General features: G+C 41.9%; 1 protein-coding gene across 2 annotated transcripts in view; it reads left to right on the forward strand.

Moving 5' to 3' along the window:
- The window catches only part of pds5a (PDS5 cohesin associated factor A), a 34,327-nt gene extending 20,999 nt beyond the window's left edge, over positions 1-13,328 (forward strand). For both annotated transcript variants that reach the window (XM_080029415.1, XM_080029414.1), the window contains exons 3-33: positions 1,065-1,268; positions 1,776-1,862; positions 1,982-2,079; positions 2,764-2,890; positions 3,305-3,385; positions 3,553-3,693; positions 4,122-4,237; positions 4,663-4,757; positions 4,876-5,021; positions 5,235-5,386; positions 5,680-5,793; positions 6,091-6,172; positions 6,404-6,452; positions 6,596-6,735; positions 6,846-6,961; positions 7,672-7,777; positions 7,902-8,062; positions 8,300-8,423; positions 8,590-8,748; positions 8,939-9,007; positions 9,145-9,281; positions 9,555-9,678; positions 9,786-9,990; positions 10,334-10,448; positions 10,655-10,787; positions 11,008-11,127; positions 11,279-11,341; positions 11,644-11,792; positions 11,882-11,963; positions 12,066-12,337; positions 12,942-13,328. In XM_080029415.1, the coding sequence (XP_079885541.1) occupies positions 1,065-1,268; positions 1,776-1,862; positions 1,982-2,079; positions 2,764-2,890; positions 3,305-3,385; positions 3,553-3,693; positions 4,122-4,237; positions 4,663-4,757; positions 4,876-5,021; positions 5,235-5,386; positions 5,680-5,793; positions 6,091-6,172; positions 6,404-6,452; positions 6,596-6,735; positions 6,846-6,961; positions 7,672-7,777; positions 7,902-8,062; positions 8,300-8,423; positions 8,590-8,748; positions 8,939-9,007; positions 9,145-9,281; positions 9,555-9,678; positions 9,786-9,990; positions 10,334-10,448; positions 10,655-10,787; positions 11,008-11,127; positions 11,279-11,341; positions 11,644-11,792; positions 11,882-11,963; positions 12,066-12,337; positions 12,942-12,945 (3,771 nt within the window). In that variant the 3' untranslated portion in view covers positions 12,946-13,328. The remainder of the gene's footprint in view (positions 1-1,064; positions 1,269-1,775; positions 1,863-1,981; positions 2,080-2,763; positions 2,891-3,304; positions 3,386-3,552; positions 3,694-4,121; positions 4,238-4,662; positions 4,758-4,875; positions 5,022-5,234; positions 5,387-5,679; positions 5,794-6,090; positions 6,173-6,403; positions 6,453-6,595; positions 6,736-6,845; positions 6,962-7,671; positions 7,778-7,901; positions 8,063-8,299; positions 8,424-8,589; positions 8,749-8,938; positions 9,008-9,144; positions 9,282-9,554; positions 9,679-9,785; positions 9,991-10,333; positions 10,449-10,654; positions 10,788-11,007; positions 11,128-11,278; positions 11,342-11,643; positions 11,793-11,881; positions 11,964-12,065; positions 12,338-12,941) is intronic.
- Positions 13,329-13,420: the final 92 nt, after the last annotated feature.

Here is a 13,420-nt window from a genome sequence, read left to right on the forward strand (position 1 = left end):
GCTGAATATAAGACCTCCCTGTGCTGTGTATCTGCGGGAGCGAGTGGCATTAATAACTTAAAAACAGTAAACGTTTAACATGATTACGTGCTTTTAGATGCTTTAATCATATGCCGAATTTATAAACAGACCATATTATTAACAATAAATTAAGTTATGTACATGTCAGAGTTACGTACATGGATACATTCATAAGTAAACATTGAATAGACAGATTTGTGAAAGGGGTTTGGCGCTGTGTGTTACATTAGCGATCCTGCAGCCAGGCTCTACTTTTCACGGCAGTAGTTTGGTCTTTAGATGTCGCCAAACCAAAATTCCTCCCTAGTTCTACTTTAATTTCAACCGTGTTGTTTCCCTTTGCCTTGGAAATTGAATTTCACCGAAATAATGGCGAATTCCGTGACATTCCGTGTTAACAAGCAGATTCCGTTTTTATTGCGTGATTCCGTCCGCGTTTTCGTTATCGCGGAAATCATAGGGCCCTATAATGTGTCTGCATAATATTGCACCCAAACAGTAGAGGTTTTCTTTAATTGTGCTTTGTACTGTCTGCATGTTTGCACATAATTTGTACCTGCACCTAGCAAACAAAATTGCACAACTGTAAGGTCAGTGTCTGTTGTATTTTTGTATTCAAATAAACAGTTGTTTATTTCTTTACTGCGCATTGGCATCTTTGAGCAAAATACCCCCAAAATGTTAAGCGACGCGCCTCCTGTGACCCTGGCCAGAGACCACCTTGACTAAGACATTTTCTGGGGGAAACACTGAACCTTATCTGTGTGCTTGCTTTAATGACTCTGTCACACTTTTGGTAAGGCACAAAATAATTGGTCACAAACCATCAGTCACAGTTAAAGACAGGCCACCATTATTTGCCTCTACCTCAGTGGCATTTTCAGGTGCCCCTCACATAAATGTGCTGGTGAAATAAACGTTGTCCGAGCACTTTAGAAAGTGATTAAACAGAGTTGTCAAACATTTAAATTGCTTTACTTTAATTTATTTCTGCCTAATATGTTTCCCATCTCACCCCTTCCCCTGTGGCTGTTGTTTCCCAGATGGTGGTGAAAACCTACATGGACATGGATCAAGACTCTGAAGAGGAAAAGCAGCAGTACCTTGCCCTGGCGCTCCACCTGGCCTCAGAGTTCTTCCTCAGGAACCCCAATAAAGACGTCCGGCTACTGGTGGCCTGCTGTCTGGCCGACATCTTCAGGATCTACGCTCCCGAGGCCCCCTACACCTCTCATGACAAACTCAAGGTTAGGAACTGACCCTGGACAAGCGGACTAAACACTTTTACTCAAGGGCATATTGTTCAAAAGCAGTCCCAAGCCTCTCAGTTTTGCTGATTACACTGCTTGAAGTGACCGCTGCCTGCAGAGTTTGTTAGTTAATAAACACAAACATGAGCAAAATAAAAATGTCTGAGTCATGACTACCTCTCTTAGTCTTCAGTGCAGGCTCTCCTATAAGCGAACGCATGAACGAATGCTCTAAAAACCGGTCTGGGTGTAGAATTTGTTGATATACACATTAAGACACATTGGTAAGCCTGCAGCAGGATCTCCATGTCAAAGAGCCCTTTTGACGTGACAAGTGTTTGCTGTTAAACCTCTGGACATCACTGTGAGATTTCTGGTTTTACCTGAGATGAACATTGCCTGACGTAGCAACCTTGGTCAACTTTGTCACTGCTCAACCCAATATTAACATAAGAATAATGAACTCAAATCTCATGCTCAGTTGTTTTCCCTTCTCGTATCCAGGACATTTTCCTGTTCATCACCAGACAGCTAAAAGGACTTGAAGACACTAAGAGCCCTCAGTTCAACAGATACTTCTATCTGCTGGAGGTAAGGCGTCTTTAAGGGAGAAACCACAAGGGGCTAAAGTTGTGTTTTTGTTCATTGTGTACCAAGGGGGTACAACAAACGGCTGATGAAAGAATATGTGTCCTTGTGAGTTTCTTTAGAACCTTGCATGGGTCAAGTCATACAACATATGTTTTGAACTGGAGGACTGCAACGAGATCTTCATCCAGCTATTCAAATCGCTGTTCTCTGTTATCAAGTAAGTTCCTTGTTATATGCTGCTATGTCTTTTTTGCATAAAGTGTGTGTGTGTGTGTGTGTGTGTGTGTGTGTGTGTGTGTGTGTGTGTAAAACCCCTTTTTAATTTTTTTCCCCTCAAAATTCTGAAATATCATAAGTTAACCTCCTTTCTTACTTGCTTTTTAGGTCGCTTTCACACCTTATTGACCGCTTCTTTGGTGCGCAACAGTTGAGAGAGGATACATCGTTTAGTTTTTTATTAGATGGTTCGGTTCGCGTTCACTAAAGGCAACACTCTTAAAAACAGACTATACATTGTAAACAAAATTCCTGAGCACGGAAATGCTCTCAGACAGATTGTCTGAATAAAAATGCAAATCGCTTGCAATTTCTACCATGGCCTACATCACAGAGCATCGGCCAGTTAATTTCATGCATAATGTGGAGCGCACCAGAGTCTCGGACGGTGTTCAAACCAACCCACATGAACCAAACCAAGGGCTTAAATGCTCCAGGGTTCGTTTCAGCCGCACTGAATAAAGCTGGTGTGAACAAGCACTTAGACATGTTTTGCTTGTCTGAGAATATGCGGACTGATAAATATGGTCCCAATCATCACTTTAATACCCCGGTGTGGGAAGGTTGTGCTCTGACAAACAACCATTCATTTGTTCTCCCTTGTTATGTCCCCGTCTCTCCACAGTAACAGCCATAACCAGAAGGTGCAGATGCATATGATGGACCTGATGAGTTCAATCATCATGGAGGGAGACGGAGTCACACAGGAGCTACTGGACACCATCCTCATCAACCTCATCCCCGCACACAAGGTAGGACTAACACACACACACACACACACACACACCGTCACAAAACTAGATTAAAATCAGATTGTAAACACACTAACTGCTTATTAATTATTTGCATTACTTTGTGAGACTTTTACAGAAAATTTAGCAGCTTCTGTGAGATTGTCACATGCTCAGCTCTCCCATAATTGAAACCTTTTCAGGGCTGTCCTCACCACAAGAGGACCTCTATTCTTGCACATGATGTGAAAACTGCATTTTGGTTTTCCTTTTTACTTATGGAAATTTTTAAAAATTACAACAATGAGCCTTGAATATGCTCAAGCACTGTCTCCTGACGTCAATCTGGATCAAAAGTTCTGTGATTGAGTGTTTGAGTAATATGTTCACTGTAAGTTGAACAAATTACTGAGTGTTTAACTTCCCTTGGAACAGAACCTGAACAAGCAAGCGTACGATCTTGCCAAGACTCTGCTAAAGAGGACCGTCCAGACCATAGAGACGTGCATTGCAAACGTGAGTAACAGCCTCCACATCTTAGTCATACATTTTCAGTTTGCTCCTGTCTTTTTGTTTCGTTTGTCTCTCTTTCTCAGATTCAGTCTAAAGTAAATGCTGTTTCTATCTACATTACATTCTGTTTCATGTATTAATTCTGTGTTTTTTCCCCTGTACTTCCTCAGTTCTTCAATCAGGTTTTAGTGATGGGCAAGTCATCAGTCAGTGACCTATCGGAGCACGTCTTTGACCTCATCCAGGAATTGTTTTCTATTGACCCTATGCTGCTCACCTCTGTCATGCCACAGCTGGAATTCAAACTTAAGGTAAACTAACACCCCCATAAAGCCAGCCCCAAAATTAACTCAATGACACAACAATGAAAGCAGAACATCTCACCTCTTATCACAGGAGATTATTTCCCTTGATGCAAAGTTTAAACCACAAACATTGATCATTCTATAGATAGGATAACTTTAATAGGAGGTATGTAACTTTGTATTCATGGTTGAATCATTTATGGAGCAATATTGATGGTTTATGGACAACTGCCAGATTTACTAAAGCTTTAGCACATTGTGTTTCACCTTGTGCTGGTTTAACTCTCAGAAGTGCAGTGCATCACAGCTTGCTATGCAAATGTACTACAGTTTGCGCAGTTAACTGACAAGAGCACAAGATAAAGATGGTTGACAGTTGCCCCAACTGTATTGTTTGCATTTGGAGACCGATGTTACCTGTTTCGTGTTTGCAGAGCAATGATGGCGAGGAGCGTCTTGCTGTTGTACGGTTACTAGCAAAGTTGTTTGGGGCCAAAGACTCAGAGCTGGCTTCACAGAACAGACCACTTTGGCAGTGCTTCTTAGGGCGGTAAGTTCAATGAAAACTGTACAGATACACACAAAGCTTTGAGCTAATTTTGTTCAATCAGGAGAGACTAAAATAAAATATATATTTATAAACAATAGCCATTTCAAAAGATGTTTTTGAAAAGATCAGGAGATCTGTAGAAGGTTTGCTGTAAGAGGTGGATGGTTTATAGTGAAGTAAACATATTTTAAATAAAAGCGTGAGGAGCCCAGTAATGCAACATTTTTTAATTCTGTCAAATCACATGATAAGTTGATTGGCGGAAAGCCTATAATAAGATGTCTGAATCATTCATATCAATCTTGTCATTTAGACATTACATTTGTATTTCTTCAGTAAATGACTTGCCTGCTCCCCTGCTTCCTTTTAAAGTATGATGCATAATTCACTTGATTCCTTTACATATGACTTATGTGTTTCACCAGGTTCAATGACATCCACGTTCCCGTCCGGCTAGAGTGTGTAAAGTTTGCCAGCCACTGCCTCATGAACCACCCAGACCTGGCCAGAGACCTCACAGGTTTAGCTTTTTCTGACTCACTGTGTCTTCTTTACACTGCTCTTTCTTCTAATTCAGAGCATAACATGAAAGAAAATTACTGAACGAAAACATTTCTTTCTCCTTATCGTCCAATCAGAGTATTTGAAGGTGCGTTCCCATGACCCAGAAGAAGCCATTCGTCATGATGTCATTGTCACCATCATCAACGCCGGAAAGAAAGACCTCAACTTGGTCAATGACCAGCTGTTGGGCTTTGTCCGGGAAAGGACCTTAGACAAGAGGGTGAGACAAATACACACCCGTATGGGGCTGTAGTATTGGTACTAGTTATTGAGTTAGCTTTCACATCTTAGCTTTCCTTATAGCAACTATAATATGATGTCCATCAGTACAGGAGTTTCCATCAACACCAGGTTATTTTCTTTATACATCATATACTCATCTGAATGTTGTTTTTGTCCTTGTTTCTCTTCCCTCTTCACTCTTCGACCCTAGTGGCGTGTGCGTAAGGAGGCCATGATGGGCCTGGCTCAGCTTTTCAAGAAATACTGTCTTCACCACGAGGCCGGGAAAGAGCAGGCCCAGAAGATCAGCTGGATCAAAGACAAACTGCTGCACATCTACTATCAGAACAGCATCGACGACAAGTGAGCATAGACACAGCTATGTAAATAGTTTACTGTACAAAAAGAACAACACAGCTGCTTTGGACGTTGCATCCTTCAAGTGGAGTTTGCCATGAGAAACGGCAGACAAAGCTTGTGCTACTTTGTGTCAAAAGCATTTGGATTAATAGACGATGCTGGATATACTAAGACTGGTTCTCTTATTATAGATCTTTTGTTGAAGATAGAATTGGTGCAAGTAGATTTGAAGTTCATTAGTACAGTGGAACTATTTTGGATTTTGCTTTTTTCTAACCCTCCCATTCTCTCCACAGGTTATTAGTAGAGAAGATCTTCGCTCAGTACATGGTCCCTCACAGTCTGGACACAGAGGAGAAGATGAAGTGTCTGTACTACCTGTATGCCTGCCTGGACACAAATGCTGTCAAGTCAGTAAACCTACAATATTGACACTTCTCAACAAAGACACACCGTTTTTGGATTGCACACATGAGCACTTACCTGTGTGTTCTAATGTTTTCTATGGAAACACTTATTTAGAAAATACAAAACTGCAAAATGGAAAGCAAATCCAACCAAACCCTGTAACATAAAAACAAACAGTTTGTATCACATTGTGTATTGATTGATATTGTGTATTGTATATTAATCATCCCAGGTGTTTTTGCCACCTCTCCATTCACACATGTCTCTTCTCTCTTGGTGTAACTGATCTTTGCTTTCAGGGCCTTGAATGAGATGTGGAAGTGTCAGAACATGCTCAGAGGCCTTGTCAAAGAGCTGCTCGACCTCCACAAGCTGCCGGCGGTGGGTTGACACACACTTGCATACAGACCTGTCGATCCATGTCTCCTGATGCAAATGTCCCAAAATACACTCATTGCACATTTAAACAATATATTTGGTGTCTAAATGTGTTCATCAGTAAAATAATAGCCATTATTAAAGGAAAAAATTCAAACATGAATAGAACTGGTGATTTCAAACTGTTGATAGGTATTGTATGTGTGACATTGTTCTCTCTTTCTCCCCCGGTAGTCCGAGGCGAATAACACAGCTATGTTTGGGAAGCTCATGAGTATTGCCAGTAAGTTGGAAACCACACAAATATATACAGTACAGCGCCATAATGTTCATGCTTAAGATTGTTTACCCACTCAACCCATATGCTTTGTGACTTGGACTTAATGTGACTGACCTCCTATTTCTAACCTTGCCTCATGTTAACAGAGAATCTGCCAGATGCTGGAAAGGCCCAGGACTTTATGAAGAAGTTCAACCAGGTTCTGGGTGAGGACGAGAAGGCCAGAATTCAGCTGGAGATACTCATCAACCCCACCTGCTCCTGCAAACAGGCTGAGATCTGTGTGGTGAGAGAACATTGAAGCGCTCATTCATTTGGCATACAGGGGGGAAGAGTTGAGAGGTGCCAATCTAATGAACGCTGATATTAATGTTGACATGTTTATGCTGTGCGCAGAGGGAGATCACTCGGAAGTTGACGTTTCCCAAACAGCCCACCAACCCCTTCCTGGAGATGGTCAAGTTCCTCCTGGAACGCATCGCCCCTGTCCACATTGACTCCGAGGCCATCAGGTCAGTTTCATACATATCGTGGTGGGGTTGAATTTCACAACAGACCAAAAATATTAACGCATGATCAACCTGACGTTGAATGTGGTGTATGAGAATTGTGGTTGATTGTCTTATTTTATAATGGTGCTGCCTTCTTGGCCAGGTCATTCTTGAAAAAGAGATTTTAATCTCAATGAATTTTACCTGGTTAAATAAAGGATATTGATTGATTGATTGATTGAAGTCTAATTTCTATCACCATTAAAAATGGATAAGACAACATTTTGATTCAAATTGAAAGGGATGTAGCTGGATTGTAAATCTTGTTCTGTTTGATTTGAGTGTCTCTTTGTGCAGCAAACGAAGAGGAGTCATAAGACGACAGTAGTCTGTGTTTCACTATCTCAGTGAAAGAGACTCTGGGAGTACATGGAGCTCCCTGTGTTATTGTGTAATACCACAAACAGGCTTTTCTCATTCACTGAGACACCTAGTGGCAGTGAGGTGTACCTGCAATTCCTTAGACCAGGCACTGGTTTAACCCTTTCTGCTTCATGGAAAAACACCATGAGAGAGGAACTGCATGTACTGACTGAATTCTAGTGCTGAAGTTAGGCAGTCTAGCCATTTTTATGATGTTTTATATTTTTTATTAAGATGTTGGACTTAGGTCTGGACTAACTTAATAAAGGGATGGTATATTAACCGGTATTCATAATTGTTTCTTCTAGTGCTCTGGTGAAGCTGCTGAACAAGTCCATTGAAGGCACAGCTGATGATGATGAGGAAGGCGTTACCCCTGATACAGCCATCCGTGCTGGCCTGGAACTACTCAAGGTACACCACATTGACCAAGCATATTGTAATAACTGGAGGCCATTGTCTCAATTGTAATGTGTGTGTGTGATTAGCAAACGAGGGCTTTAACATGCCAAATACATCTATTCTACGGTCCTTGCAGGTCCTTTCGTTCACGCACCCCTTAGCGTTCCACTCAGCAGAAACCTACGAGTCTCTACTCCAGTGTTTGAAGATGGAGGATGAGAAAGTGGCTGAGGCAGCCATCCAGATATTCAGAAACACAGGGCAGAAGATCGAGACAGAGCTACAACAGATACGATCGTAAGAGAGAAATAACATTTTACTTAAAAGTGCAAGAAACAAATATTTGTGCTTATGAATCTACAGGCGAAAGGCATTGTGCATTTAAAATATGAGAAAAATACTCCACATGAAGAATGGATGAAAATCAGGATGGCTTGCACCTTTCGCCATTCTGGTGCAAATCTGGATTTTGAATGGCAGGAATAATCTGCTTTGGGTTAATCTTCCTATTGTCCGTTCTTATGTGTCCATCAGGACTCTGATTCCCATCCTGCATCAGAAAGCTAAGCGGGGCACACCTCACCAGGCCAAGCAGGCCGTCCACTGTATCCATGCCATCTTTAACAATAAGGAAGTGCAGCTGGCACAGATTTTTGAGGTAGGGGTCCATTTCCTCACTTACTGACTTGTGTAAATAATAGTTGGTTTTTATTAATTGTTACTTTCAATTTACATTTTTTACAATTTTCTCCTGTTTTTCTAACCTGTATGCCTGAAATGTATTTATCTGATGCACTCACGTTGTTTTGTTGCTTCACCCCCAGCCTCTGTCACGTAGTCTGAATGCAGACGTCCCAGAGCAGCTCATCACTCCACTCGTGTCACTGGGCCACATTTCCATGCTGGCCCCGGATCAGTTTGCCTCACCAATGAAGTCCATTGTGGCTAACTTCATTGTCAAGGACTTGCTCATGAATGACAGGGTGCGTGGAGTTCAAACTGCGTACTAAGACATATCATTTCAGACTTTTTGTCTTTTTATTCCTATGTCATGGATTCCTGAGTATAAATGACAACTTTCCACTAATAGTCTGTACCTACTATTGGATAATAATGTGTTAATGCAAAGAAAAGGGTGAGAATGCGACTGTGACGTGCCTTTTTTGTCTCCAGTCGGTGGGAAACAAAAATGGGAAGCTGTGGACCACTGATGAGGAGGTTTCACCTGAGGTCCTAGCTAAGGTAAAATACTTACACATCTGTGGCATTTATTTAACGTCTTTGAATCTTTTTTAGTAATAAAAAAAAAAAAAACATGTTGTAAAGATCGCAGGGACCTCGCTTTGCCTAACTACTCTAGCTCCCTCTGTTCCCCCCAGGTTCAGGCCATCAAGCTGCTTGTGCGTTGGTTACTGGGAATGAAGAACAACCAATCCAAGTCGGCAAACTCCACCCTGCGTCTGCTGTCAGCCATGCTGGTCAGCGAGGGGGACCTCACAGAGCAGAAGAAGATCAGGTAAGGCGGTCACAGTACAGCTTCTAGAGGATTAAGATATAGTGAGGGGGCATGCATGTGGGAAATGACTTTGGATGGATGCCTTTAGCGTGATATGTTGCTAGCATTACATGCAACAGAACATTTTTCATTCATTCTGAAACGTTTAGCTTTAGGAGTAATGGTGAAGATAATTATTATTGCATATTCAGGGGTTTAAATGAGACCGCTCTACATTGATTTTTAATAGCCTTCTGACTCTTTTTATTTTATTTTTATTCTTCCTCCTCGCAGTAAGTCGGACATGTCTCGCCTGAGGCTTGCCGCAGGCGGAGCCATTATGAAGTTGGCCCAGGAGCTCTGTTACCATGACATCATCACACCTGAACAGTTCCAGCTCTGCGGCCTCGTCATCAATGTCAGTCTCACCTTTTTCCTCACTTTTTTTAAAGGCTGCCGTAAAATAATAATTGATTTAAATGACTGATGGCTGAATTCCATGTTGCGGTATTTTTCTATATACAGGATGAGTGCTACCAGGTTCGTCAGATCTTTGCTCAAAAGTTGCACCTTGCTCTAGTCAAACTGACGTTGCCGCTGGAGTACCTGTCCGTCTTCGCCCTGTGTGCCAAGGACCCAGTGAAGGAGCGCCGCGCCCACGCCCGACAGTGCCTCCTCAAAAACATCTCTGTCCGCAGAGAGTACATTAAAGGAAACCCACTTGCTCAGGGTCAGTGTCCAACCTTTGGAAAGGTGTCTTTTTCTTTTCCTTGCATGTTTTCCTGTCTCTCTCTCTCTGTCTGTCTGCTTGTCTCATTAATTGACTGGCCTTCATGTTCAATTGTGATTTTGAGGGTCTATTCTGCGCCCAAACAATCTATTGCATATATGTGTCCTATGTTGCTTTTCCTCAGGTTTCTTCCACTTCATCCCTGTGATTTTAGGGGAGTTTTTAATTGAAATGAGCTCTGTGATTACCCGCTGCTGCTGTTGAAGTAATTAAGAGTGCTATTTGAACCTCAAACACACATAAATTATTTGTAAAATTAGTTATTCTATCTCTTTTTCCTCAGAAAAACTTGTCTCCCTCCTTCCTGAGTACGTTGTTCCTTACATGATCCACCTGCTGGCCCACGACCCAGACTTCACGAAACCACATGAATATGAACAGCTCAAAGACATCAAAGAGTGAGTGTTGTCACAGTGTAGTTTGGTTTTATGTTCTGAAATTAACCTGAATCTAATGATATAGATGAAAATATGTCTATTAAAAAAAAAATCCTTATTTTATAATTTTCTTGGAACATATGATCGACTTGACATTCAAAAACAAGCGGACATGACCTCCGCTGTGACAAACAGCATGCTTATTTTGTATGTGGTAATCAACACAGGTGCCTTTGGTTCATGCTGGAAGTGCTGATGACCAAGAATGAGAACAACAGTCACGCTTTCCTTAGGAAGATGGTAGAGAACATGAAGCAGACCAAGGATGCACAGTGTCCTGAAGATGCAAAGGCCAATGAGGTATGTACTTTGTGTTACATTTACTTGTATGAAAAGTGCTCTATAAATAAAGTTTGATTGATTTAAACATACATACTTGATTTAATGCTTCACACAACGATAAACAGGCCCGATCACACACATCTCTAAAATGTTCTTCAGCATTTCAAATTCCAATAGAGATGATGATAATATAAGTGTAACTATCGTAACGGTGTGTCTCATGTTGTTTTGGTTACAGAAACTGTACATTGTCTGCGATGTTGCTCTCTTCGTTATCGCCAATAAGAGCACTGCCTGTCACCTGGATTCTCCGAAAGACCCTGTCCTACCTTCAAAGTTCTTCCTCATACAGGACAAGGTAATACACGCACACAGAAATACACAAGGACATTGTATCCACTGAGTGATAGATAAATATGGGCGTACACTTTTAAGATTTAAATTGTGAAGTTGGTGGTTTAGCAGTTCATGCTAATGAAATATTTATTTTGTCATTTCTCTCACAATAGGAATTCAAAAATGATAAAGAGTATCTGTCAACAGAGATGAAACAAATGCTGCTCAGTGGAAAGGTAAGTAAAAGAGCAGTTGATGCTTTCATGTTCACTGAAAAATAAGAGCACCACTCAGTGTTGCTTCTAATGGTGCGTTCCAGACATTTCGGATGTCGAACATTTTCCAGTTGTAATTTTGGATTTTCAAAGTCGGGGTAGATGGATATGATCCGAGTTCGCGAGTAGGTAATAATATTACTTCCGAGTTGTCTGGAACGCACCATAATGATCATGCTATAGACATTTTAAGTTGCGATACTTAAGATTGTAACAAGGGTAGTTTAATAAACCCTGCAATTCCACCACCTTTCTTGATGCAGCCTAAAACAACCCCAGTGTTGGGAGCAGTGAACAAGCCTCTGACAGTACCAGGCAGGAGAATCATCAACAAGACAACCACAGCCTCGGACACAGCCAGTAACACCAGCACCAACTCCTCCCTGCTGAGCTCACCCGTCAACAAGAACAGGTACACACATACTCGCTTACACATGCACATCATCAGAAATGATGTTTTCTTCAAACTGAATGATTTTAACATTTGTCTTGTAATGACAGCAACGCTGCCACTGAGTCATCAGATATCACAGCGCAGGAAAACAATGAAAACCCTGTCATCAAGAATGCAGAGTCCAAAAAGGTAAGTTCAGAAAGGACACCCAGATGACTGCCGCACCAACACATGTTGCAACGCTTAGCAGAGTCATAGTGACTGAACTCTCCTCAACTGTCTCTCTTTAAGGAGGATACGAGTCAGAATGTGACCCCCAACGCAGACAAAGAAGCATCGCCCGTCAAACGACGTGGCCGTCCACCAAAAACTGGCGCTGCTCCTGCAGTGACTGAGAAAGAGGTAGCAGCGCCACCCACGGGAGGCGGAGCTGGCAGAGGCAGGAAGAGAGCAGCCGACCCCAACTCCAACCCATCGGCAGAGTCAATCAACATCAAGATGTCAAAACAGCAGCAGCAGAATGACGAAGGGACAACGAGAAACAAAGAGATTGACTTGCATAGGTGAGAGCGGCCAAGGAAAGAGAAAATATGCAGCAGAAATTCTCATTGGATGAACTATACCACCAGAAAGCAAGAACAGGCTCCACAGTGTTGTTTTTAAAGTTGTAGTCCCAGTTAACCCCTAATTGCACATCGTCCATCAGATGTCAATTTTCTAACCCTCAGGTGGCCATTCGCAAGTGGAGACTTGGGAAAAGTGAGAAAGTGTGAGCTTGGAGAGCAAACAGGGAAAGCTGTAGGGACAGTTGCCCAACTCCTGGGCAGTGAGGGCGACATTAAGATAGAGCGTGCTTCCAGCCCAGAGCTTGTCATCTGTGGAAGGATGGACAGAAAGAGAAACCCCCAGGGAGATACCAAGTCTTCAATGTGGGGGTTGCCCTCTTGCAGGCAGGGAGAGCCCAAGAGTGGCGACAGAGCAGACGGGCTGGCAGTGAGTTGGTTTAGTTCAGGATGCCACAGGGCCATACCAGACTGTCCATAATTACCTTAGAGTATATTGTATGTAGTGTTTTGAGTTGTTGGGCCACAGATAATTAGATCAGTGCTTGGTTGTGGTTCTGTGTCGGGATGGTCTCTAAAGAGTACAAACTTTGTTGTCTTTCAGGTAAAGAGGAAACCGGCAAAACCGAGGCTGTAGAGAATGGGCCAGATTCTTCATCATACTTTACCAACCCTTCACACATGCTCCTCTGACTCTAAAGCTTTCCTGGACACATTATGGACCTTTCTTAAAAACACACATGTACACACACATGCAAACACACCACTGACATCCTAGAAGGTTTTAAATACCTTATAGTTATGAATTGAAGCTCATTGTATGTAGGTCTTACCCCCCAAAAAAACATATTTTTGTTTTTTTCCCCCTTTGTGTTTGTTGCTCTTTGCTTCTTTTGTGGAGCCATTTTTAAGAAAAAAACAGGATGGACATTTTACAAACGTTTTAATCTGGTTATGATTGTTGCTTATTAAATTCCCTGGGAAAATCCTACCGTATGTGTCCTGACCTCTTCCTCCTCTTGTCTCACTATATTTTTCACTTCGAGCTCACCAGTTTTACTTATACAGTTGTATTTTGTAAAT

This window comes from Ammodytes marinus, assembly GCF_949987685.1.
Source record: "Ammodytes marinus genome assembly, chromosome: 6".
NCBI classification, from domain to species: Eukaryota; Metazoa; Chordata; class Actinopteri; order Uranoscopiformes; family Ammodytidae; genus Ammodytes; species Ammodytes marinus.